At 43.5% G+C, this 27,208-nt stretch overlaps 1 protein-coding gene across 6 annotated transcripts in view; it reads left to right on the top strand.

Moving 5' to 3' along the window:
• NAALADL2 (N-acetylated alpha-linked acidic dipeptidase like 2) overlaps positions 1–27,208 on the top strand; it is a 668,594-nt gene that overhangs the window by 323,203 nt on the left and 318,183 nt on the right. For all 6 annotated transcript variants that reach the window (XM_082224107.1, XM_082224108.1, XM_082224109.1 and 3 more), the window contains 2 exons: positions 6,331–6,601; positions 16,177–16,296. In XM_082224107.1, the coding sequence (XP_082080233.1) occupies positions 6,331–6,601; positions 16,177–16,296 (391 nt within the window). The remainder of the gene's footprint in view (positions 1–6,330; positions 6,602–16,176; positions 16,297–27,208) is intronic.

Below are 27,208 nucleotides of genomic sequence, written 5' to 3'. Positions count from 1 at the left end.
CTCCGGGAGTCTTACAGGGTTCACACAGTCATTAGGCGTGGTTAAAAGCAACAGCAACCACCCTGATTTTCATCACTTGGTGGCTTCCATGTGCAAATGGATTTTCACAGCTCAGAATGCCTTAGGTCAGGAGTACAGAATTGGTGGCACAGCAGGTGCTATTGGGCTACAACTACCATCATTCCTGACCATCAGGAGCCAGTGTGGCGTGGTGGTTAAGAGTGGTAGACTCGTAATCTGGTGAACCGGGTTCGCGTCTCCGCTCCTCCACATGCAGCTGCTGGGTGACCTTGGGCTAGTCACACTTCTCTGAAGTCTCTCAGCCCCACTCACCTCACAGAGTGTTTGTTGTGGGGGAGGAAGAGAAAGGAGAATGTTAGCCGCTTTGAGACTCCTTCGGGTAGCGATCAAGCGGGATATCAAATCCAAACTCTTCTTCTAAAGAATTGGTGGCACAGCAGGTGCTATTGGGCTACAACTACCATCATTCCTGGCCATCAGCCATCTTGGCTCTGATTGATGTGAGTTGGAGTCCATAAGCCTCTATAGGTTTCCCTCCCTACCAACACACCAATACACTTACACCTTAGCTGGAATTTTCAGCTTACATTCCAGCACCACTTCAGAAATGGTTGGAAGCTGTTGCTTCAGAAGCTACTCAGTTCAAGCTTAGAGTTTCTACAGGAGCTGGAGGCTCCATCCCCTTCTGGGTTCTGTGCCTGGCCCTGATCCAGGAATAAGTTCACGTGGGCTTCTCCTTTCTATTCACATGTGGTGAGCTGGACACTTTGCTAGCAGTCCTGAAACTCCTGGCTAGCATACCGCATCATCTGTTCCTGTGGACCTGGAAGCCAAGGGGAAGTATGAGAGCTCCTTCATGAATTTATCTAATCCTTTTTTAAAGCTGTCTGAGTTGGTGGCCACCACTGCCTTCCGTGGGAGTGGGCTCTATAGTCTGATAGTTTTTGGACGCCAAAGAAGGTACTCACTGACACACTGGTGCCTTGGGACATCTCATTAGAAACTCTTGTAGCGAGTTGGCGGTGATGGGATAGGATTCTCAGCTCTCTAAATGGCTATTCTGAGAGCCACTTGGGGGACAAATTGAAGCATCTTCCTTAGGAAGTGTTCCCACTCTGCCCATGCAGGCTGGCCATTGTTTCCCCATGATGGGAATGGCTATGAAGCCCTCTGTTTAAATGCTTGGCCAGTGGAATTATTTTTGTCTCTGGCTCCAGCCTCATGGGCTGCCTCTTGCTTAGTTCTGAAGCATCCTGGCTCCACATCTGGTCTGCTTTATTCTGTCTTTTAGTCACCAGGTTCTGCCATTGGTCCAGCTTGCCCCAACCTAGGAATAAGGTTGCATTTCTCCCAATGGAAAAAGTGGGAGCCCTACCCCCAGTTTTAAAATGCGGACCACAGCCCTCACCTGACTACTTTCCTTTGGTCAGTTTCATTTGTATGTTTTATGAAGCAAGAGTAAGAAAAGATCCAGCGACAGCAAATTATTCCTCGCTGCATGCCAGGCATGCTGGTTCAGCCAATTCACTCCCTCCATTAATGCCTATTTTATATCAAAATGCCTGGGTACTGTAAGTGTTCATTTTTCTTCAGAGACAAGCCATATTCCTCCACCTTTTGGGATTGTCACGCTGCTGTGCTGGCAGGGAATCCTAGCCTTATAACTGTTGAGCGCTGATGAGCTGTACAGACAAATTGTTTTATCCCCTTCAGGAGGCTTCCAGCCTCTTTACTGCTTTACACAATAGCATTCAGATTGCTGAAGCTTTATGGTGTAGATTGTGAACTATAATCCTTTGTGATTCATCTCTGGGTAGCTGAAACCAATGGTTTTCAAACTTTCTACCTCCAGGAAACATGTTCCCTGTAAACCTACTGGCCAAGGAACCTCTCTGGGTGGCAACAGATTATGAGGTACACATTGTCACGAAGACCAGTAAGCCACAAGCGAATTTAGAATGTGTTTTACTCATCCTAATCAAGAATCCCAGAATTCCCTAGAACACAATTTTGGCAGCCATTGGGTTAAACAGCACAATATTCTGCAGAAGAGAATGCAAAGTGTCTTATTTCCATGCAAGAATAATGCTTGAATTTAATATTTACTTGACATTATAGTGATACAATATAGTGGCGTTGTGGGTTAATCCAAAGAACCTAGGACTTGCCGATCAGAAGGTCGGCGGTTTGAATCCCTGCGACGGGGTGAGCTCCCGTTGCTCAGTCCCTGCTCCTGCCAACCTAGCAGCTTGAAATCACATCAAAGTGCAAGTAGATAAATAGCTACCACTCCAGCAGGAAGGTAAACAGTGTTTCCGTGTGCTGCTCTGCTTCACCAGAAGCGGCTTAGTCATGCTGGACACATGACCCAGAAGCTGTACACCGGCTCCCTCAGCCAATAAAGCGAGATGAGCGCCGCAACCCAAGAATCAGTCACAACTGGACCTAATGGTCAGGGGTCCCTTTACCTTTATAGTGATACAAAGGGAAAAGAATTCCATTCTTCCTTCCTTCCCTCCTAACAACATGGTGGCCTACAGTTGTTGCTGGACTACAATTCCCAACAAACTTGACTTTTGGCAATGCAACTGGGACTGATGGAACTTTTAGTTCACCATCTGCTGGAAGCCACCATGCTAGGTACACCTGCTTTATCATGTAGATGGGAAATTCATCTGAATTCCCAACTTCCTTCCATCCTTTAGTTAAATGTTGCGGGGGGGGGGGTTACGTTGTGAATTTACATCTTCTGCTTTGACAAAGGGTTGCCATATGTCCTCTTTTCCCAGGACACATCCTCCTTTTCATGGATAGAGTTGTCATAGTGATCATTGGTTAAAAGTAAAAGTCGGTAAATGTGTCTTCTTTTTTGCTCTTCAAAATATGGCTACCCTAGCAGTGGTTTGTTGTATCAAACCTGTATAACAAAGATTGAATCACACTGGAAAGTTATTTGCTTTATCACTGCAGAATCGAAGGATGACTTGCATATGTGAAAATGAGTCATATTCTTCTACCACTACAGTGAAACATGCTCACATATTCAAATCCTATCACCAAGTGCTGAGTACGCAGGCAATGAGAAATCAAGATGTATGCATGTGTCAACCAGCCTATAAACATCAAATGAACACCATGGGCACCAATGCAGCTAAATGCAGCTATTCTTACATCCTGTTGAAAAGAATGGGTTAAATTGAAATTGCAATTAACTGAATTTCTATAGCTTACAACAGAACACTTTTTATTTTATATTATTATTATTATTATTAATTAATTAAATTTCTTAGTCACTTTATCTTGCCAAGGCAACCCAAACCCAACTTTAGCTAAACTGTGCCTCCTTCAGTATAAGGATCATTTTGTGCTCTGGTCAGATGCTGGATCCACAGGGCAAGGCAGCAGGCCTTTGAAACCCCTGCCTCCAAACTACCTCTTCTAGGCTCCATCCCCTTGTGAAGAACTTAAGGTTCTGAAAGGTCCAGCCTTCTGACCTGAAGATGGACACCCTTTCTCCATTCCATTTCCTCCCACCTGGTGAGTGTCCTGTGCTGCTGTACTAATTTACTGTGAAAGGAATTGGTTCCTCAGGCACAAGGGAAGGCACCCATGAAGGTCTTGGCCATGGTCCTACAGGTCCTTGTGGTATGGGAGGTTCTTCTGAGGGCTCCTATCTGATGGTCCCAGGCACAGCAGCTGGCTCAGAGCCCTTTGTTGGTGCCTCTGTAGCCCCTGACTCTGATCCTGGATTGCTGCATGATTCAAAGGCCATGACAGATCACTTTTAAACTTCAAGAACAGTGAAGTTGAAGTACATGGGTCATTTACAACTCAGTGATCCTGAACATATTTGCTTGGAAGTATGTTCAACTTGGTCTAAAAGGATATCTTTCTCAGTAAGAAAGCTTAGGATCACAGCCTTAGCCTTGCTAGTGGAACTTCAGAAGAGTTTGTTTGCTAGATTAAAATATTCCCAAGAGTCATTAAAACACTTAATACCTGCTGATTTGTTTTAATAAAGCTTAGAGCATGATTTGCATCAGGATTTTTAAATATTCTGCAAAAGGAATTATGAAGTAAATAAGGAATGCACTTGTGTTGCTTTAATTCAATCAAGGATATTGTCACTAAAGTTTCAATAGCGTATTGATTTAATTACAGAGTGGAAAGCATCGTTCATTTCATAGTGAAAGGAACAATTTCATAATTGTGCTCTTCATTTAAAACTACCTCCCTCACTGAAGCAAAGTGCAGGCTGATGGGAACTGTGTCAATCTTATTTGTATGGGATGAGTTCACTTCCATTATTTATTCTATTAATGCTTCCAATACCTGTGGGAAATGTGGGTCTTCAAGTAGCAATTGTGTTAATCAAACGACTTTGTGCATTTTGGGACTGTCCAAGTTTGTGTCATTGCCTTAAAGGGCATAGCTGATGAAATCACTAGCTTGTAATGTACTAGTGATTGGATTAACTTGTCTATTTTGTGCAGTCTGTTTGAAGACTTATTGGAGATAAAGTGGAAAAGATTAAATCCAAAGAGTTGACCTTTGACTATTATTCCTCTTGAAAAGAGCTCACAAGTCTTTAACATAAGCCCACTTCATTTCAAACGTGTGTGTGTGTGTGTGTTTTTATTTGGTATTAAAATAGGCCACAGATGGTGAATGTCATTCTCATTAGTTTAAAATGGGTTTCTGGCTATTGGGCCGGAACAAGATAGGATCTGTTGTGTTCTCTCATATATGCTGTGTGTACATGGTGCATAATATCCGAAGAGTCCCATGTGCCCTCATACTCCCATATGTGTATAGGTTCTCTGCGTTTTTCATTAAATCAGCCCCTCCTCATGCTGTCTTAAAGACCATTCTGAAGGTTCTCCCAACTCTCAGAGCTCATATGACCTGAAGCATGGGCAAAAGTTCATTGTGTGATTCCTCCAAGAGACAGTGGTCTCCAGGAAGAGATGTAGAAGGAACTAGAACTTCTCCTGCTTTAAATGCAAGTTTGTTGGTGCAATAAGACCCTTAAAGGGGGAATCATTGCTAAGTCCTAATGTTAGGAGCTTCAGATAATGTTTCTTCAGATCTTTGTATAAAGGACACTTTCCTAAGAAGTGTACCAACCACGTTCTCCTCCTTAAGGCAGCTAACTGGGCGGTGTCTACCCACCCCATTCGGACCCTTCACTTCCACCAGCTGCAGAGAATTTCAGCTACATTTAGTCAAAAGGCATCTCCACTCATAACAAGGGACAATTTGGGGAAAAACGTTTAACAAACAGAGAGAGGCTATTTTGTTATCTTAATTCTAGGAACAAAACACAGCTTTCCCCAACCCAGTGCCTCCCATTGGTTATGCTGATTGGGACTGATGGCAGTTGTAGTCCCAAACATCAGGAGAGTACCAGGAGCAGTGGCGTAGTGTGGGTTGCTGGCGCCCTGGGCAGGTAAGCTGCTGACACTACTGGAGCGCCCCCCACCAGAGCCATGCAGGGCTGTGCTGCTCAGCCTGCAGGGGGAGAGCCCATCTGGCTGACACAGCCTTTGGTGGGCAAATCCCCCTGATGCCTGTGGGAAGAGCACCACACTATCACTGGTGGAGGGGGCAGGGGGAGCACACCGCCCCCAGTACCATGATCCCAGTGGGGTGCTATCATGGCTGCCCCCCTGTGCTGGGTGCCATGCCCCCAGGATGCATGCCATGCCCCTGTGGGTGGTGCGCCATGCCCCCAGGGCATGCGCCAGCCACGCCCCCACCGTCTCTCTGCCCCCGGTGCCAAAGCATGAAGCTCCGCCACTGCTGCCTGCCTTGCTCCATTCATGTCTGTTTTCCGTGGGCCTGAGCTGCTCTGCTGCCTTTGCTAGGGTGTGGATTTCTATAGAAGCCGATGCCTGTATGGGGGCACTTGGTTCTACCCCCTCAGAATTTTGCACCCATGCTACACCACTGACCAGGAGGGCAGCTTCCTAAAAGCATCCATATCTGAACGAGTCCCTTGTCTTCCTGGCAGATGATGTTAGGTTTTGTTTGTCCAGATGGGTGATCCTATATTCTTGAAAGGCTAGCGTCAAGTTTTACAAAACAACCAGAAGACTGGGCTAACACAATGGGCCTCCTGAAATTCTTAATGTGATATATCCACCTGCTTCTTGTGATAAGATGGTTGGAGAATTAGGCACGATAAATTTTCTAGATTCTAGGCATCGTACAAATAAAATCAGAGGCTTCTTATCAGAAAAGTGAAGAGGCATTGGGGAAATCCAACATGTTAATCGAGTACTTCTGTTGTTGTTTCTTTGTTGTCAGAGATTTGATACAACTGCGTGGGAAAGAAGATAGAGATATTGCAATGAAGCTGCTGGCTCAGTGGACATCCTATGGCCTTGAAGATGTCCAGCTCGTAAATTACTCTGTCCTCCTTGACCTGCCGGGCGCTTCTCCAAATACAGTGACTCTGAATAGCACTGGCGAATGCTTTTATCCTAATGGACAGCTGTGTAGCAAAGAGACCAAAATGCTTCACAGTCAAGACCTTCTCTACTCCTATGCTGCTTACTCTGCCAAAGGAACTCTCACGGTAATGTAACCATTTGTCTCTGTCATTTTGGTGGGGGGAGGAAATAGAAAGAAACAGCTTCCATCTAGATTTAAACCAATGGGATGATGTATTGTTTGCAAGGCTCAAAAGAAGCCAAGTAGGTGTGGGTTTAAGATATAGTATGCTTTATGACTCAATTTTTGGCATGATCCATCTCTGTTTATGTTTTATACCTTTTTAAGTGGAAGCTGGAATTCTTCATATTTTTGGTGAGTCAACTGCCTTCTTTTAGATTCATGTCAATAGCATTTGATGGATTTTTTTTAATTCTTCGATTATAGTTGATGAGGCAGCTCTGCTAAGCACCACCATACCTTTCAAAAGATTCCTTTAAAATGAAGTTTTTGAGGACCGCTGGGTTGCAACCTGGAGGTTTGGCCTTTACCTGAATGTGGAGGAACCATAGATCGACGGCACAGCACCTGTGTGCAAAGCTCCCAGTCCTCAGTTTTCCCTCTATCATTTTGTCCAGCAGGACAGGTAACAAACCTGCCTCTCATTAGGTAGAAATGATGTTATTGATTTCAGTTATTATTATTAATTAAATTTATTCCCTGCCCTTCACCACTGAACTATGGCCATTGTTCACTTATGCTTCCCCTTTTGCTCTTAAAATGGAACTCTTGAGACCCACCTCCTTCCTACATGATTGAGCCAGTCCATATTTAACATGAAACTTCTGCAATCTCATCTAGTCAGGAGTGCAGAACCAAGATGCTTACTAGGCTGTGATGCATGATAATGTTCAGCCACAGGCCTGGAATAAGCAGAAACCCAAACCTGAAACATCAGAAACATTTGGTTTACATGATGTTATCATTTGCTCTAGGGGAGAGATTTTCTCAGCTGGGCACATCTGCAGGTACTGCACAACTGCACACACATGGCAATCTCTGCTACTGCTATTTAACATTTATTTAGTGCTAGGTGCAGAGTAGAGCATCGGAATGAACAGTCCAAGCCCAGAGGGTTTGTAATCCTCTTCTGGTACATAGAAAAGGAGCTTGGGGGGGAAGATAAATTTATAAGCACCCACACCTGCTCTTGGGAAATGTGTGTTCCAAATCTCTCTAGGCCTCCAGAACTGAAGATCCATCTGGTAAGCATGCTGCATAATAGCCTCCTGGAAGTGTACAGAGAATTATGGCTTTCAGCAGAGAAAAGTCCTACCACTTCAGTTTACTTAATTACACCTCTGTACCATCTGAATCAAGGCAGTTAATGTTGTGTTGGTGCAAGCTACTCTACAAGCTGCCAAAGCTGCTTAGATCTTTGAGATCAGGGCATTAATCAGATCAAAGAGTTATTTTGAAGTCTATGGAGAAGTCTGCATATAATTTGCAATCCTTGTACTGTATATCATGACAGCATCAATGGCTGGTGGACTCTCCTTCACTGGAGGTTTTTAAACAGAGATTGGATGGCCATCTGCCATGGATTCTTTAGCTGTGATTCCTGCATTGCAGAAGCTTGGACTAGGGAGCTCTTGGGGTCCCTTCCATTGCTACAATTTTCTGGTTCTATGATTCTATGCAAGGTAGGTTAGGCTAAAAGACAATGACTAACCCAATGTCATCCAGTGAGTTTCACTCAATGAGTAGAGGTTTGAACTTGAGGTCCTAGTCTAACACTCAAACCACTACCACCACCGACTCCAACCTAGACACAGACATACACAAATGCACACACATACACATCCAGTTGCATGTAATTGATTTATCCCTGTTGCTGTTGTCTTTTTCTTCACTTGAACTACCAGCAGAAAGAGCTATTAATGGCTGTACAAAATGTGGCTCACTGCCAGACACTCACGGCAGGACTGCTTTGGTTTCTGACAATGTTATTTGTAGAACAGCCGCACTCTGCTTCTTTGAAAGCCTGTCATGTCCATTCATCTTGTGGCCATATTGTACCTGAATCTCCCAATTTGTGCTTTCTAGTAACAGTCTGAACAGCAGGCATGGTATATGAAATCTTCTTTTTGAAAACAAACTTAGTGCCAGTGATGGATGACCCACTTTTGCTACCTCTGTGTAATTTGCTGTAGGCTGGCAAAGTGACAGTGTTTACCCCATTATAATAACAGGTGGGGTCAGTGTATGATTTCGCAGATCGCGACCCTGTTGCTTGTGAAATGCACATTAAAATAGATGATTCATCATATTTCAGGTCTGTGGGAGGGAAAAGAATTACTTCCTGATGTGTTGTGTTTGTGACTAGAAAGCCTCATGAATTATAACTCAATAGGAAGGGAGTTTGGAAAATCTTTCTTTTCTCCAGATTCCCACTACAGAAAGCATTTCCCTCTAAAAACGCTTTCTGAATTTTCTGCGACACAACTTTTCAACGATATCTTTCATCACATTGCCAGAAGTGCATATTTTGTGTGGTATTTTGCATCATGTTTAACGAAAAGCAAACAGACCCAATAAGACTTTGCCTGTGTGTGTGTGTGGGGGGGGGGGTTTGCTATTGCTATGTTTCCTTTACATTTTTAGCACCATTCACATTTTACTTCAGATGTATTTATTTGTTAACGACTCTTTTTATGGGGGTTTTTCCCTTCTGTAGTTTTTCCCTCTAAGGATAAAGCTTTGCATTGTGTCAAATATTAAAGAAAATGTAAATATATTTCCCCGAGCTTTCAATGAGTTCTGTCAGATCCTGTGAAACAAAGAGCACGGCGATCTGAGACATATTAGGTTTAACCTCTGAAAGGATATGAGCCTCTGAAATGTACATTAATAGCTGAGGGAAAGCAGTGAGGGGGGGGGGAGAGACTCAGGAAAATGTTCCAGTTGAAATAGAAAAACAAATTTCTGTGCCAGAACTTTGCCAGTCCCCCCCTCCCGCCCCCGATGAAATCATAAGTTCATTGATTTTCAAGATCAGGTAAAATAGGAGACAAAATCAGCCAGTAAATAAACTTGGTGGATTCAAAATAGCAAATGCCTTCAAATGACTGTCATAATAGCACACTTCATCAAGTCCTAGACATATTGCGATGCAAAGAGCATTGCAGATTTTCTTCACCCCCAGCAAATTCCCCCACTTTGTATTGTATGGTGCCTTTAAGACTGAGGCTGAATATATGAGCCTCCTGGTTTGAATCTTGCAACTCCCCTGTGAAGAAAGGTTGCAGCATTTTGGACTTTTTAGTCTAGAGAAAAGGCATGATAGAATTTTATCAAAATGATTCAAGATATTGGGGGGGGGGAGTACTTCATACAGCAAATAGTTAAGATAAGTCACTCACTGCCAGAAGAAACAGTGATGGCCACCAACTTGGAATGATTTTAAAAGAGGATTGGACAAATTCTTGGAGGAGAAAGCAATCGATGGATAAAAATTGGGGATGGCATGGAGTGCACATAGAGGAAAACCCATTTCACTAGTGCTAATGCTTGCACTAGCATATCAATTAAGTTATATTGCAGACCTTCAATCAACTTGGCCACCCTCTTTTGCACACATTCCAGTTTGTCAATAGCCTTCTAAAACTGTGGTGGGACTTTAGGTGTGGTCTGACTGAGGCAAAATACTGGTACTATGACTTGATCGGGGCACTATGCTTCTGTTGATGCAGCCTAGAATAGCATTGGCTCTTTTTTATTGTTGTTGTGTCACACTGTTGGCTCACGTTTAATGTGTGGTCTACTAAGACCCCTAGGGGACGTGGGTGGCACTGTGGTCTAAACCACAGAGCCTAGGGCTTGCTGAGCAGAAGGTCGGTGGTTCGAATCCCTGTGACAGGGTGAGCTCCTGTTGCTCGGTCCCTGCTCCTGCCAACCTAGCAGTTTGAAAGCACGTCAAAGTGCAAGTAGATAAATAGGTAGCACTCCAGTGGGAAGGTAAATGGCATTTCCGTGTGCTGCTTTGGTTCCCCAGAAGCGGCTTAGTCATGCTGGCCACATGACCCGGAAGCTGTACGCCGGCTCCCTCGGCCAGTAAAGCAAGATGAACGCCACAACCCCAGAATCATTCATGACTGGGGTCCCTTTACCTTTACTAAGACCCCTAGATCATTTTCACATGTATTACTGGCAAGCCTGGTGTGCCCCATCTTATATTTGTGCTTCTGGTTCTTCCTGCCTAAATACAGAACCTTACATTTGTCCATATTGAAATTCATTTTGTTCATTCAGACCCAGTTCTCCCATCTGTGAAGATAATAGTGAATCCCGATTCTGTCTTCTGCAACATTAGCTATGCCCCCCACTTTGGTGTCATCTGCAAATTTGATGAACATTCCGTCAATTCCTTCCTCCAAGTCATTTAGAAAGATGTTGAACAACAGTGGGCCCAGGAAAGAACCCTGTGTCACCCCACTTGCCACTTTTTTCTAGGATGATGACGAACCATTAATGAGCACTCTTTAGGTTTGGTCACTCAACCAGCTACGAATCCAATGAACAGTTATCTCATCCAGTCCACCTTTTACCAGCTTCTCCAGATGAATATCATGGGGGACTTTGAAAAAGCCTTACTGAAATTAAGATACACTACATTCACAGCATTCCCCTGATCCACTAAACTTGTAACTCTATCAAAAAAGAAAAAAGAAAAGAAAAGAAATGAGATTTGTCTGATATGACTTGTTTTTTGAGAAACCCATGCTGGGTCTTAGTAATCGCAGCATCCTTTTTCCTAAGTACTCACATACCAACTATTTACAGATTAGAGAACTGGGCAAAAACAAACAAGATGAATTTTAACAGGGAGAAATGTAAAGTATTGCACTTGGGCAAAAAAAATGAGAGGCACAAATACAAGATGGGGGACACCTGGCTTGAGAGCAGTACATGTGAAAAGGATCTAGGAGTCTTGGTTGACCACAAACTTGACATGAGCCAACAGTGTGACGCGGCAGCTAAAAAAGCTAATGCAATTCTGGGCTGCATCAATAGGAGTATAGCATCTAGATCAAGGGAAGTAATAGTCCCACTGTATTCTGCTCTGGTCAGACCTCACCTGGAGTACTGTGTCCAGTTCTGGGCACCACAGTTCAAGAAGGACACTGACAAACTGGAACGTGTCCAGAGGAGGGCAACCAAAATAGTCAAAGGCCTGGAAACGATGCCTTATGAGGAACGGCTAAGGGAGCTGGGCATGTTTAGCCTGGAGAAGAGGAGGTTAAGGGGTGATATGATAGCCATGTTCAAATATATAAAAGGATGTCACATGGAGGAGGGAGAAAGGTTGTTTTCTGCTGCTCCAGAGAAGCGGACACGGAGCAATGGATCCAAACTACAAGAAAGAAGATTCCACCTAAACATTAGGAAGAACTTCCTGACAGTAAGAGCTGTTCGACAGTGGAATTTGCTGCCAAGGAGTGTGGTGGAGTCTCCTCCTTTGGAGGTCTTTAAGCAGAGGCTTGACAACCATATGTCAGGAGTGCTCTGATGGTGTTTCCTGCTTGGCAGGGGGTTGGACTCGATGGCCCTTGTGGTCTCTTCCAACTCTATGATTCTATGATTCTATGATTCTACTTATCTGTTCTAGGATCTTTCCTGGTATCAACATCAAGCTCATCGGTCAGTAGATACCTGGGTCTTATTTCCCCCAGTTTTTTAAGATGGAGTCAACACCTGCCCATCTCCAGTCTGCAGGAACCTTACTTGTTCTCCAAGAATTTTCAAAGATTATAGACAGAGGCTGTGGGATGGCATCCACAAGCTCCTTTAATATCCTTGGATGCAGCTCATCAGGCCCTGCAGATTTGAATTCATTTAAATAGCTAGGTACTCCCTTACCACCTCTTTTCCTATCTTGGGCTATAGCTTTCTCCTTAAATCATTTATTCTATTATCACCAGGTTGAGCACTATTTTCCTTTTGAGTGAAGACAGAGGCAAAGTTGGCGTTCAGCAGTTCTGCCTCCTCTTTGGCACCCAATATCATGTCTCCATCTTGTTCATGCACACTACATGGAGGAGGGAGATTATGAGACAATATTGTTAACCATTAGCAATTTTGTTTTCCTGAAGAGGAACTTTGAACTTTGAAACTGAGTTAAGATGTAGGGAGCAATAGCACTCCTAGCAGAAATCAGACCAATCCCAGAGGTTCTCAAATTACATGGAAGGATGCAACAAAACAATTTTACAAATATAAAGGTGCCCTAGCTATATCTTCAGAAAAGTATGGGAGCACCCCTATTAATGCTTTTTCTGATCAAAGCTTTTGTTGTTCTGATTCTAAGAATGCTATTTATTCATTCCATCTAGTGCAAAGCTGGATTTTGCTGGAGATACATATGCTTTTCAGTCCACAGATTGCATTTTAGAGAGTAAGCACCCCATTTGAATGGATGAATCAAAGTGTTTAGCAGCGCCACAGTTTTAGGTATAAGAGGATTTACCTTGGCATATCTAAAGCAAACACACAAGTGTTCTTTTTTCTGCAGCTGATAAAAGGCTGTGTTCCTCTTTGTTTTTCAAATAGCATTATTTTTCCCCTCAAGGAAAGCAGTTTATCTGTACTTTACCACCAGCGATTCTGCTTTCATATTCAGAATGTATAAAGATCAGGATTATACCATTTTAACATCAGCAGAAGTGAAAGCTAAAAGCATTACAGAATCCACTCCATTCATTATGGTTGGATTATTTTATTTTATTGTACAAAAGTACACACACTACAAAAGTGCATTAGCACCATGTGTACTGTAAGTGTGGAATACATTATTAACAGGAATAACATCCTGTCTCCAGGAAACACTTGCATCATACATATGCATTTTTAGGTTTTTCCATTACAGCGTCTTGTATAGACCACAACCCACCTGAGAATCGTTTAAGGACCAGAAATATCAGTCCTTGTTTTCTCACACCTACCAATGTACTGAAAGGGGCACTAGATGAATACAACAAAAATATTGTACTGTACCTTAAAGACTAAAACATTTACTGCAGCATAAGCATTCCAGTTACTAGAGTCTGCTTCTTTGGAAATCAAGGCAGCAGCCAGTCTTGTAGGAAATGCAGTTTCATACAGCTAGCATGTTTAACTCTAGTTAAATGCATAAAGGGGTTAAGACCACAGAGTATGCTGTTGTTTCTAGATCTGACCAGGTCACGCTCCCTCATGTCTGGTGATGGACAGTTGAGAAAGTTCTTTCATTTGCCTTCTTTCCACTGTTTGTTCTCTTCCACTAAGTGAACTTGATCAGAGAGGCTGTCTGAGTTTGACCGCTCCAAGCTCACACAGTGTGTTCAGAAACTTTTACCATAATTTGTAAACTCAGCTGCCATTCATGCTTCTGTGGTTGAGTAAAGAAATAGATTTATCTGTTTTGCGTGTTCAGACCCAGAGACCTTCCCCTAAATAAAGACACATTTGACTCCAATTTTAGTTTTGGTTTTTTGGCAGAATTTAGGCCACAACTTGATTGATTACAGAAAAGTGAGTGGTTGTGTAGACCCTGGTTCGACTAGCTCCCTGCAGCCTTGCAGGTAGCGCTGACCCAGAGCTCTATCACAGGTCAGCCAAGGGTGAACATCTGAGGCAGGTGAAAAGCCTGGGAGCAGACTCTATTCACTCCTCAGATGCTGCCCTGGACTCAGGCACGGGCACAATCCCCTTTTGGGTGTTGACCAAACAAGTTGAGTTCCTGGATTCCTTTAATGGAATACCCTTCACATAGAGATGGTGAGACCATTCTCCCATCCCTACCACCAGAACCAGAGCCTATCCGCAACCTTACAAGTTGTTACGAATTGCTACATGGCAGGCGAAACCCAAATGGCAACGGCCCATCAGCCAAGTGGGGAAAATTTCTGCCGTGCCCCTATCCCAACGGCAGAGGACACACGACGACATAGCAAGGTCAATTGCAAAATGCCCTAAAATAAGGGAGAGGTGGGCGGGTGTTCAGATGCACGAGCTGAAAGAGGAAGCTCTGGGACACGTGCATGGGTTTATATAGGTCCCTCGATCCATTTAGACTGCACCCCATTGGCCAGATTAAACCCAGCAACGAGGGACCTACCAATCGGGTGTTGTGGCTGTCCAATAGACCCACCCACAACCAGGAGGTCAGTCTCCAGGTCTCACCGCAACATGTGCCCTCTTTTAGGGAGGACACGATTTTCTGCTCTAGTTATCCCTAGTAAAAAAAAAACTTCCAGTCTTTTTGGGAAAGTTACCTTAAATATCTATTTCAACTCATTATAAATCATCTCCCCAAGGTCCTTAGCTACTTACATGTCCACCACATGTGATAAAATGAGCCTTCTGCTTCTTTAAATTTCCAGCAAATATTTGACGTTGATTTATACATTTTGGCTAATTTATTTTGTCTTAGGTCCCACCTACACATCATTTTCATAAAGTTTTCCCTCAGGGTAGAACATGCTGTGAATTTCAACCCAGATTTCCATAACTTTCCCCATGATTCTAATTCTACATTATGCTCCACATCCCTAACCCAATGGATCACAGCAGATTTAACCTTTTCATCTTTGGTTTCCCATTCTAACAATATCCTACACCTCCTTGAAATCAGTTTTCCACATCAGCATTTCTCAGCATCTCAGTAGGCCAAGTAGGAATGGTCATAGCAGTCACCGAAAATAGTACAGTGAAGGAGCCGACTTGATCTCGAATTCCAAAGTGTATGTTGTGCCACATTAAATGATTGTGTTCTTCTACATGTGGAACAGGCATTATGTGGCACTTGCAGTTGTGCCAATTTCACCAGTCGAAGTGGTCGAGTGTGCACATGCGGTGCAAAGTGATCTTATAGGTAAACTGGTCCCAAGTTGTTAAGTTGCTATGAAGAAGCAAAGCTGGCAGGCTAGGTAAAGAACTATTGCTGGCTTTAGACTTCTTTAGACTGTCATGGAGGCAAATACTGAGGTCAGATGAGTACTACAATGGATGCTCAGTTTGTGAACGTGATCCGTGCGGGATGCATGTTCGCAACCCACAGTGTTGGCAACCCACAGTGGCACATCTGCAGGTTGCAATTCAGCATTTCTGCACATGCGCAAAGCGCAATTTAGCGCTTCTGTACATGCGCGGCCGCCAAAACCTGGAAGTAACCCGTTCCGGTACTTCCAGGGTTCGGCGGGTCCGTAACCCGAAAAAACGCAAGCTGAAGCGTCTGTAACCCGAGGTATGACTGTATAATCCAAGGCAGCAGACAGGCACTAGTGAGCATGAGTGTCCTTACTGCTAAGGGCAGGGTGGCACCCAAGATTTTGCTCCCCCCAAGTCTGTGGTTAATGACACCACTGCTTCTCACTGAAGGCTGCTACACACATTACTTTTTGGCTCTTTGTCTATATTTAGGCTCTTTGTCTGTATTTATATAAATGTAGCACATACAAATGAAATATTTGTGTTTGCAAACACCTATGGACTGGTGCAGATACCATGTAGGCGTGTTTAGCCACATGTAAATCAAACAGCAAATGTGATTGTCACTGTGTAATAACATGATTGCCACCCTATACTGCTTGTGAATTGCCTCTTGGTAGCTACCATCTGTCTGATCCTCAACGTGTTGAGAAAGAATACACTAATAAATAGCATCTATTTCTGTTTATACAGGCTGAAGTCTTTGATGTGCAGTACGGGACTGCAGAAGATTTGCTCAGGATCCAAAATACTGCAAATGTCTCCAGGAAAATTGCGCTTCTGAAGCTAGGACGTTTGCCTTTGCTGTATAAGGTAAGCTGTGGCGAGAATGCAATTTTACCCTAATTAATTGTTCCTTTTTCTGGTGTTCAAATTGCAACGATTATGATGACACCTTGTTGTGACTCGCTCACCTAAAGTTGTATTTAATTGGTTCTTTGCAGCAACCACTCCTGCGATTTTTGGCTTTATTTTCGTTACCTGTGTTCTGTTCCCAGTTTTCCTCACATGATTATGACGCAGTGTGACTGGCTAGCTCCTTTTCTCTTTCTCTTTTTGCAAAGGCAAAATATATGTTTAACACATTTCAGTTTGATGACAAGGTGGATGCTGAGAAAAGTTTGATGCATACTGTGCTTCTGGGAGAAATTTGTTTTAGGAAAACAGCTAAGAGTGAAGAAGATAAGATAAACCCATTTACGGCTGGTTTAAAACACAAGCTTGGGGGGATGGATTATAATACCTGTGCACACTGACCTGGGTGTAAACAGGTGGCGCTGTGGTCTAAACCACTTAGCCTCTTGGGCTTGCTGATCCACAAGTCAGCAGTTCGAATCCTCATGATGGGGTGAGCTCCCGTTGCTCTGTCCCAGCTCCTGCCAACGTAGCAGTTTGAAAGCACGCCAGTGCAATTAGGTAAACAGTGTTTCTGTGCACTCTAGTTTCTGTCACAGTGTTCAGTTGCATCAGAAGCAGTTTAGTCATGCTGGCCACATGACCTGGAAAGCTGTCTGCGGACAAACGCCGGCTCCCTCGGCCTGAAAGCAAGATGAGCGCCGCAACCCCATAGTTGCCTTTGACTGGACTTAACCATCCAGGGATCTTTTAACTTTTTACCTTTTAACCCATTTGAACACAATGTGATTTGCTTCTGAGTACAGTGGAACCTCAGGTTACAGCGGGGATCCATTCCGGAGGCCCAACCGCAACCCAAAAATGATGCAACCCAAAGCGTCATGTCTGCGCACGCATGCTGCATGATTTAGCGCTTCTGCGCGTGTGTGAATGGTGTGAACCCGGAAGTAACCCATTCCAGTACTTGCGGGTTTGCGCCGGTTGCAAGCCGAGGGTGACGTAAGCCGAAGGCAACGTAACCCGAGGCTTCACTGTATACAGTGGTACCTCTGGTTACAAACTTAATTCGTTCCGGAGGTCCATTGTTAACCTGAAACCGTTCTTAACCCGAGGTACCACTTTAGTTAATGGGGCCTCCTGCTGCCACTGCGCCGCCGCCATGCAATTTCTGAAGCAAAGTTCTTAACCCAAGGTACTATTTATGGGTTAGTGGAGTCTATTTATGGGTTAGCGGAGTCTGTAACCTGAAGCGTCTGTAACCTGAAGCATCTGTAACCCGAGGTACCACTGTACATGTTATATTAGATATCAACTGAACTCTTTTCACACATTCTCCTGAACATGCAATGTTTAAAAGCAAGTGTGGGGGCATCCAAGTTCTGTCCCAATGAAAGCCCTTTGACAAATGTTGGCCTCACCTGTTCATCCCACCTTCAGCTGCTCTCAGTCCCTGACGTCCCTGCATTGAACAGGGAAGGTCTGCATGGAGATTTTACTCAGGTTTGCTTGAACTCACCTAGAACTGCCTGAGTAACTGGGAACTGTGATAATATTACGGCCCTGATTGCATAGAGGGCAGTATTCATGTTCAAGCAAATATGAACAAAAGTCTCCCTGCAGAACTTTTCCTGCTCATTTATAGGAAAGCTGGCTCCAGTGTGCACAGGGATGTTGAGCACCCTTGCCCACCCCTACTGTGGGGTGCTTTCAGTTGACTGCTTGAACCTGTCTATATTGTGGCATGTGGCATTAGGTCCAGTTAGCCTGAGAATGAGATAACTGGAGCTCCTTTATATTGAGTCAGACCAGCCCATCCAGTTTACAAGCCCTGACAATCATCTGATTGTTAGTGTCTCTGGCATCATTCCTGTTTCACTCCAGGCTGGGGAAATCTATGCAACGGGGTGCTTTTCTGGAAACTTAGGCAGGTAGCCGTGTCCTTTAGAACCCTGATTTTCCCGAAGACAGTTTTGCAGAGAACTGCAACCTCTGACAGATGCTGCTTTACAGCAGCCGTACTAAGAGTTGCACAGTGTTAAGCAAAATCTGTGTGCTCCACACTTCAGTCTCCTGTGGCATCATTTTACAAAGTTTGCAGCAGCAGATATTACAAGGAGGGAAAGGGCAAAGAGCCAGAGCCAGAGAGAAAAAATGAAATGAAATGAACTGAGAGCAGTAGTAGCTGGAGATGGCTGTCTCCTATTGTCATGTGATCTGAGATCAGAAATCTCAGTCTCAATCTCAGACATCATTACTTGTCCTGTTGGAGATTCAGACATGCCCTGAGGTGAAGCTCAGCATAACACATTGCCTGTCTAACCTCAAGCTTTTGGGATCTTACCAGCTCTGTTGGACTCTCTCCAAAATCTGAGGCTTCCAGCTGCATTGATACACTGTGGGTGTCTCAGCCACTGAAACTCAGTACTGTAATGGAAAGGAATATAGCACAAAAAGGAATAGCCAGTTGAGAAGTCTGGGGGAATCCAGAAAGTATCACCAGTGCTGGCATTCAGCCTGACGGTTTCCATTGATTCCAGGAGAGGGGAGGCAAGGGGGAGATTTTTGCAGTCCTTCTTGGTTGGTCAGTTTTGGAACGAAAAGCAAAGGTGCTCCTGGGAAAACGACAGCATCATAACATGGTGTCATTGGCCCTTTCTTTCTAAATCCTTTCTGGTCCCCCCCCGTCCCCCGCCCCCCCGCAACACCCTAGAGCAGATTTGGTGAGGGCTCAGGGGGCACACAGGGAAAGGATAGGAAGAAGATCTGTTGCACAAATGGAAATCCTTGCGCTGACTAAAAGAGCTACTCGGATACTACCTAATATATCTACAGCGTCATTGCAGACAATGAGTATTCTTGCAAAAGAATAATGTTAAACAACAATGGATCAACTCCTTTTACCGGTCCACAATAGAAAGTTGTCCTCTCATATTGTATCACAGTGTGGTATGTTGGCTTGACAGCCACGGACAGAAAGTCTCTACAGAGGGTGGTGAACACAGCATATGATAGCATTGGCTGTCCCTTGAGTCCGCTAGATGACATCGCAAGGGATCATTGCCTTAGGAGAGCAAGAAAAATTCTCAGTGATGACTCACACTCTGGCCATCACCTCTTTAATCTTCTGCCCTTGGGCAGGTGATATAGAAGTATAATCAGCCGTACCAACAGGCCAAAAAATAGCTTCTATCCGTGGGCTGTTAGGCTGTTGAATGGAAAATAACATAGCAAAATTGACTTGCGAGGTGGTGTGTTGTTCGATAAGCACACAGAGTGCAATGAGATTGATTGTTTTTTGCGGGGAGGGAGGCTTGTTTAATTTCATTGTACACAGGTTGTACAATGACAATAAAGGTGGTATTATTATTAGTAATAATAATAATAATAATTCATGATAACCCTAGGGCCTTGGATAGTTTGGGTAGTATCAGTGCCAGATTAAGCCCTGTGGAGGCTCCTAGGAAGTCAATTGTATTTTATAGAGATGGGGAGAAATTGGGTTTGTTTTACATTTTCATACAAACCTCCCTAACTTGCATTTCCCAAAACAACAGCCAAGCTGAAATGTAGCTATCCTTCAAAATTCAAACTTCTCTGAATTTTGTGATATAGTTTTCCAATTCCCCTCTCCTCCCAAACACGTATATTAGGGAAATTGTACCTAAAAATGTGTCTATTAGCAAAATATAACATAAAAAATATTATATTGGGGAAATGCTTGCCAAAATTTGTATATCTCAAATTCAGATTTGTTATTAAGGCAACATAATGCCAAACAGAAACTTATGGACATAAATAATACATAAAAAACATATGTAAAGATAAAAATTTGACCTGTACAATAAATATACATAAAAAACCAGAGTCTGAAGGTCTCAATGGAGGTCACATGGCTTTGTCTAAGTTGAGCAGCCTTCACTGCAAATTTGGCTGAATTAAATGCACAGGTGTGTTTATTAGGCAAAATTGCACACAAAAATGCTAATATTGAATATTAGCGGGCACTTAAAACAAACAAACAACACACAGACACTTCAAGTGGAAATGTAGCAAACCGAAGACTAGGAATATGAGAAACTGGAGCCAAAACTGACAGATAGTATTTTAGAGTTTTCCCTTCATCGTATAGAATCAAATATTTGCTCTCTGTAGACTGTTAATAAACCTGAATTGAACTGAGCAATAGAGTGAACTGGAGATAAAAAAACAATTTAAAACAAAAGTACTGTTGTCCAGGAGAGCCAACCAAAACCATTTAAGCAGCAGAGCAGAACAAATTCAGCCAGGAAAAGCAGACATAGAAGGAAAACTAGAACTGGAAAATTATATCTCTAACAATCAAAGCTGGAATAAACAAGGCAGACTTCACCAAAAAAACAACTATCATTACTTTTGTTTAAGTGAAGCAGGCATAACTATGACTTGCTGCTCAAAACACTCACTTTGGTAGCTAAGTTTCGGAGCTGGTTTATCATAGATGGACATGTGAATTCGAGAGGAAATTGAACTTTCCATTCCTAAAAGGAACCCTGATAGTTGTGTAAAACCATATTTCAAAATCCAAGACTTTCTAAAAAGTAATCAAGGCGTTAGTAACACTGCGATGGTAGCAGCAGGTAAATCAATCCAAATCCCAAGAGTTCTCTGATGAAATGCCAGAAAGTGAGAAAATTAACCAGGCATCGCAGAGTAATCTTAAAAAATGAATTCCTGAACTTGGCATCACCACCAAGTAGGCCCTCTGCTATCATTCAACCCAATCCAGTGCAGAGCTTCTACTGGAGACTTGGCATAGACCAAGACATTCATTTAGATTAGGGAAGATGAACCTGTGGTCTTTCAGATGTTGTTGAACTATAACTCCCATCATGCCTGAACATAGGCTATGCCATCTCAGGCTGATGGGAACTGGAATGCAACACTATTCAGGTCCTACATCCCTACATTAGATATCCAGTCCCAAGACATTTAGGGCTTTGAAGGAAAGAATACTCACTTTGAATTGACCTGGAAATGAAACTGGAAGTTGGGAACTTTTCTGATACAGGAGAGCAGCAGACAGCAACTGTATGTGTGTGTGTGCGTTTAAATATATATAGGCCTTAGTCCTGAAGGGGAAAAATATGAATTGATATAAAGCATTAGATTAAGTGTTAGTCACCATTGCAATGTGAGTCAAGTAGATTAGGCCTCCAGAATGCATTATCCAACTAACTTTAGCAAATGCTGATAAATATGCATGAACTTCTTATTAGGCTAGATTGCATTGTTATATTCCCAGTAATTTTTCATAAATGCTTGAATTCTTGCAGACAATTTTCCATTGTGATCAACTTATATGCAAGTACTGTTTGGGAACGGGATAGATTGTGCTGCTGTTGTTATTGTTAGCTTGTTTTATTTATTACTTGTTGCCCCAGCCACTCTGGGCAGCTTCCAACAGAATATAAAAACACAATAGAAACACCAGGCGTTAAAAACTTTCCAACACAGGACTGCCTTCAGCTGTCTATGGAAAGTCATATAATTGCTTATCTCTTCGGCATGTGATGAGAGGACATTCCATAGGGCAGGCACCACTACCAAGAAGGTCCGCCCTGCCTGGTTCATCCATCTTTAAGCACCTTGAAGTCACTTCGATTTCAGTGGGAGAAATTTACAGGGCAAGACATGTATACTCATTTATTTCCATGTATCTTACTCTCGGGTAAGCAGGTATAAGGTTGCAACCTTGAACAAGTGCTGAACCTTCCCATCAACATCAGTAGGACTTAAAGGAACAGGCAGTGTATGGGGGACTTCCATTCCCAGCCCCCACACACGTTGGTGGAGCACCCATAAATGTACCCTGCCTTGTTTTGCCCTGACCCACCCCATTCTGCCCCATCCCACCCCCTTTCCCACTCCCATTCTACCCTCTTCCAGGTCCAAAAGGACCCGGTTGTCAGTGACTGAGAATCAATTGGACACTCCTAAAATAGTCGCTTGTTGTCTTTGTCCATGGAGTTTTCTTGGCAGGGATACTGGAGTGGCTTGCCAGTTCCTGCTCCAGGTGGATCACATTTGGTCAAAACTCTCCACTATGACCTGTCCATCTTGGGTGGCCCTGCACGGCATAGCTCATAGCTTCTCTGAGTTATTCAAGCCCCTTCACCACAGCAACGCAGTGATCCATGGAGGGGTATGTGTTTGGACAGTGTTCTCAAAGCTACAAACTTGAGTCTGACCAAACTGCGGGAGGCAGTGGAAGACAGGAGTGCCTGGTGCGCTCTGGTCCATGCGGTCACGAAGAGTAGGACAAGACTAAATGACTATACAACAACAAACATGGTCACTGCCTAAACAGTACTGCTGGATTGTGCCCATTGTGTTCAGTCCACAGAGGCAATTATAAAATAGCAGAAACATTGGATTTTGCAGCTAAATTTACTCTGAGTTGCTCTACTAGCCAAATAAAACACTCTCATTTTCAAGTTCAAAGGTGGCGGGTGAGCGAAAGACTTTGTTTTGAATAGAAACCATCTAGGTCTCAAATATTGTTTTCGGCTCTGAAAACTGTGCTATGTATCTAAATGATTTGAATCCAAACTCATTATGTACATGAAAGGTCAGTAATCATTGCTAGAATTTGACGTGTCTTCAGCAGCCTGTTGTGTTCCTCTTATGCTGCAGTCCTCCGTTAAATGCCAGACATAATGAAATAGCAATCAGTGTGTATTGGTGTGTATTATCTAGGTCCTGAATAGGATGCAAAGGTAACAATGCACTGATTACTGCACTGTGCAATGCGCTGTTCAAGGAGAAAGTTACAGAGATTAAGCCCTCCAGACATTTCATATGAATGCTTGGTTTTCAAAGTGTTTCATCAATAAGAAGATAGAAGCTTGGACTAGACTAGGAATGATCTACATTTGCATCCAGCGGCTGCTTCCCAGGAACCTCACATTATATTCTAACAAAAATCGTTGAGAGATGGTGATTGGGGCTGAGGCAAGGTTACACAGTAAGGAGCATGGCTGAGGTCTACACCAGACAGGCTCCCTTAGTCTTTCATTGCAGCAGAGGTCCATGTGTGCTAACATTCAGGTACGGAATTCATTCAATTATTGGGGACTTGCATTGGAAACGGGGAGCTCTTCAAAGCAGGAATATGCATGCAAAGGTACGTCTCCTTTGGAATGACAGGGGGTGGGTGGACACATGCACACATCAGATCTATGTTCCAAAGCAGCACTGAGTCAGGATGGTGATATTCCCCCAGCCAAGATCTGAAATAAGACACAGAAATGGAGCGGGGGGGGGGGTCAGCAAAACAGCCATAGGCTCAACCTCAAAGTAACCACATCAGCCACACTATGAGAGAAGGAGGGAGCCAGATAAGGCAGAATGAGGAACATGGGCTTAAACTCCTCAACACCACCCCCTGCATCATGGAGATGCCAGTCAGGCCCACAAACACCCACAGTAAAGATGGAGGCTGTGGCTTCAGCCTATAGCGACAACCTGCAGCCTAACACATGTTTGGGATACAGAACTGGGAATATTTGAGTTGAGTTGATTTGAGTTGGCAAACCAATGAAAACCGCTAAGAGAAAAGATTGGAATATGCTTGTTGTTGTTGTTGTTTAGTCGTTTAGTCGTGTCCGACTCTTCGTGACCCCATGGACCAGAGCACGCCAGGCACTTCTGTCCTCCACTGCCTCCCGCAGTTTGATCAAACTCATGCTAGTAGCTTCAAGGACACCATCCAACCATCTCATTCTCTGTCGTCCCCTTCTCCTTGTGCCCTCCATCTTTCCCAACATCAGGGTCTTTTCCAGGGAGTCTTCTCTTCTCATGAGGTGGCCAAAGTATTGGAGCCTCAGCTTCACGATCTGTCCTTCCAGTGAGCGCTCAGGGCTGATTTTCTCTCCATTCTGAAGGAATGTCATATGGTTGTGCTTCTCTAATTATGGATATTTCACAGTGTTAGGCTACCTGCAAAGATGTTATCTATTGATTCAGTAGGCTGATAGTATTTGCAACTTCCATGATATCTGCCGTTTTAGCGATCAGTGATATCTGAACTTAAGTGAAGTTGATAAATCCTTTTTGCCAAGTATCATTGTTTATAAACCAAGTTTATAAACCAAGGGTGTTTTTTTTTGTGGGGGGGCTACTGACTTTCCATCCCATTGGGGGTCCTCCTTGAACCAGCTCACCTGTGTAGGTAGTATATGTGGCACCATTCTCCAGGAGTCATAGAAGAAGGCAATCTAGGGATGCTTCAAAACCATGCCTTACTGGCAGATTCTTTTTTTGCTTCTGCCAACATCAGAACTCTATCATCATTAAGTAGAGGGCCATGTTGATGAAGGTATGGCCTCCATCTCTGAGGGTGTGAACCTCTTCCACCGCCTTCAGATACAGCAATCCAAAAAGTCCATTGTCATAGGACTGCAGCATTGAGAAATCATAAATGTCACTATAACTATTTCTAACAGGTTCCTTGTGAGAATATCTGCTGTCCTGCTTCTGTTCCGGAAAACAAAGATGGAAACATACTTACAAATCTCAACATTTTTAATTCCTGTATCTAAGTTAATCATTGCAGTCTGGGCCATTTTATAGGTTGATGTGGGATTCAAAGAACAGTCCATAGATTCAGGAAGGGAAACTGTGGATCATTTAGTCCAACCCAAATATGCAGCTGTCCCTTACGGGGATCGAATCTGCAACCTTGGCGTTATCAACACCATGCTCTAACCAACTGAGCTATGTTGGGGATATGTAAAGTACTAGCATAGTTTCCAAGTACAAAAGGGTAAAGGGGCCCCTGACCATTAGGTCCAGTCGTGACTGACTCTGGGGTTGCAGCACTCATCTCGCTTTATTGGCCAAGGGAGCTGGCGTACAGCTTCTGGGTCATGTGGTCAGCATGACGAAGCTGCTTCTGGCGAATCAGAGCAGCGTACGGAAATGCCGTTTACCTTCCCGACGGAGTGGTACCTATTTATCTACTTGCACTTTGACGTGCTTTCAAACTGCTAGGTTGGCAGGAGTAGGGGCCGAGCAACGGGAGCTCACCCCGTCGCGGGGATTCGAACCGCCGACCTTCTGATTGGCAAGTCCTAGGCTCTGTGATTTAGCGTCCCTTTAATTTCCAAGTATAGCTTCACATAATCTTTTAGATTAGGTTAGAATAACATCTTTACTAGTTTCAGAAATAGACTAGAAAGAGAAGCTGCTGAATTGCAACTCATTACTAAACTCAAAACCATGGAGAGACCTGGTCTGAACAAAGACTTTGGATTCTTATCTCATTATACATGACTAAGCCATTTTTCACCTTCTCACCCCTTGCCTTTTCCTGTAAGGCCTATTGCAGTCGTTAAGAGTCATCAACAGGCTCATCTCAGCTATCTGCCAATCTCCCATTCCCACCACCCTTCTGAGTAATACCCCTCCCCACCTTCTCACTATATAGAAGGATCTGGCAACTTCTCTTTCAGTGTATCTGAAGAAGTGTGCATGCACACGAAAGCTCATACCAAGAACTAACTTAGTTGGTCTTTAAGGTGCTACTGGAAGGAATTTTTTTATTTTGACTATGGCAGACCAACACGGGTACCTATCTGTAATCTTTACTAGTAATACGATGCTTATGGCATTCCTTCTCAGGTTATTGTGCTTGTGTTATGAGAAGCCTTCCCCATAAAGCTAGCAACCTTTGTCTGTCCTAGAAAAGCACTGCTATACAAACACACACACACACACACACACACACACACACACACACCCTAATTTCCTAAGCATGTCTTTTATTTCTAAGGCAGTCAAGCTTTTTCTGTTCAGAAGTTGTTTGTGTCGCTTATTTTCGGCAGCGTTCAGTTATAGGTTGGTTTCTCTCCCCCCACCCTTCCAATATATAGTATCTGTAAGGAAGTGAATCAAAAAAACTGCTTGGGAGTTTGTTGCGTCATTTCTCTGCCAGATAGTTTATATCATAGTCTCCAAGGAGAAAAGATAACATTTAATTCACTTTACTACTTGACCTTGTCTTCTGTCATATAGCACTGGCTGTGAAATGCTCAGCAAGTTCAAAATGTGCTGATTCATGAGATACTCAGATCCTTCTTTTTTTTTAAAAAAAGGAGTCTTTATGACAAATCGGAGATTAATTAGCACTGGGGAACTGACGGCTGAAGGAATTGCTCTTCTTCTCTAATAACCATGTTTATCATCTTAATGCCAAATTTACTTCCAGCTATTTAGTTGATGGCATAAATGTGTGATGAAGTGGACCTGCTCCTTTTGGCATCAGATAAATAGCGAGGTTTGCAGAGATCTTCATTGGCCTTTCAGTCAGGATCCCTTCTGCAAAGGAAGAGGCTACAAGTAAGATGTATTGGAGGAGGAGAAGAAATCATAAAGCTGCTCATGGTTTAGTTTCCTTAACCATAAGCAAGCATTATGGAAGAATACCAAAACCAAGATAAATTTAAAATTGTTACCAACCATGAATCATCAAACCAAAGCTATGTATTACATCTGCACCAGGCAAACCATGACTACAGCATGGTTGCATACATACTTACTCAGAAGTAATTCCCACTGTGTTTTCTACGACTTAACTAGTAAGGGAGTTTAGAATCACAGCTTCAACATAGTTTTCCTGCCTCTTCACTCTTGCTTCATTTCTCTGATGAAAATAGGGATGTCCTAACATATCCTCAAGGGACGTGGGTATCGCTGTGGGTTAAACCACAGAGCCTAGGACTTGCCGATCAGAAGGTCGGTGGTTCGAATCCCCGCGACGGAGTGAGCTCCCGTTGCTCGGTCCCAGCTCCTGTCAACCTAGCAGTTCGAAAGCACATCAAAGTGCAAGTAG

The sequence above is a fragment of the Podarcis vaucheri genome (genome assembly GCF_965113315.1).
Source record: "Podarcis vaucheri genome assembly, chromosome: 5".
Classification (NCBI taxonomy): domain Eukaryota; kingdom Metazoa; phylum Chordata; class Lepidosauria; order Squamata; family Lacertidae; genus Podarcis; species Podarcis vaucheri.
Note: the sequence above shows the minus strand (reverse complement) of the source record. Positions and strands in the feature narration are given on the sequence as shown.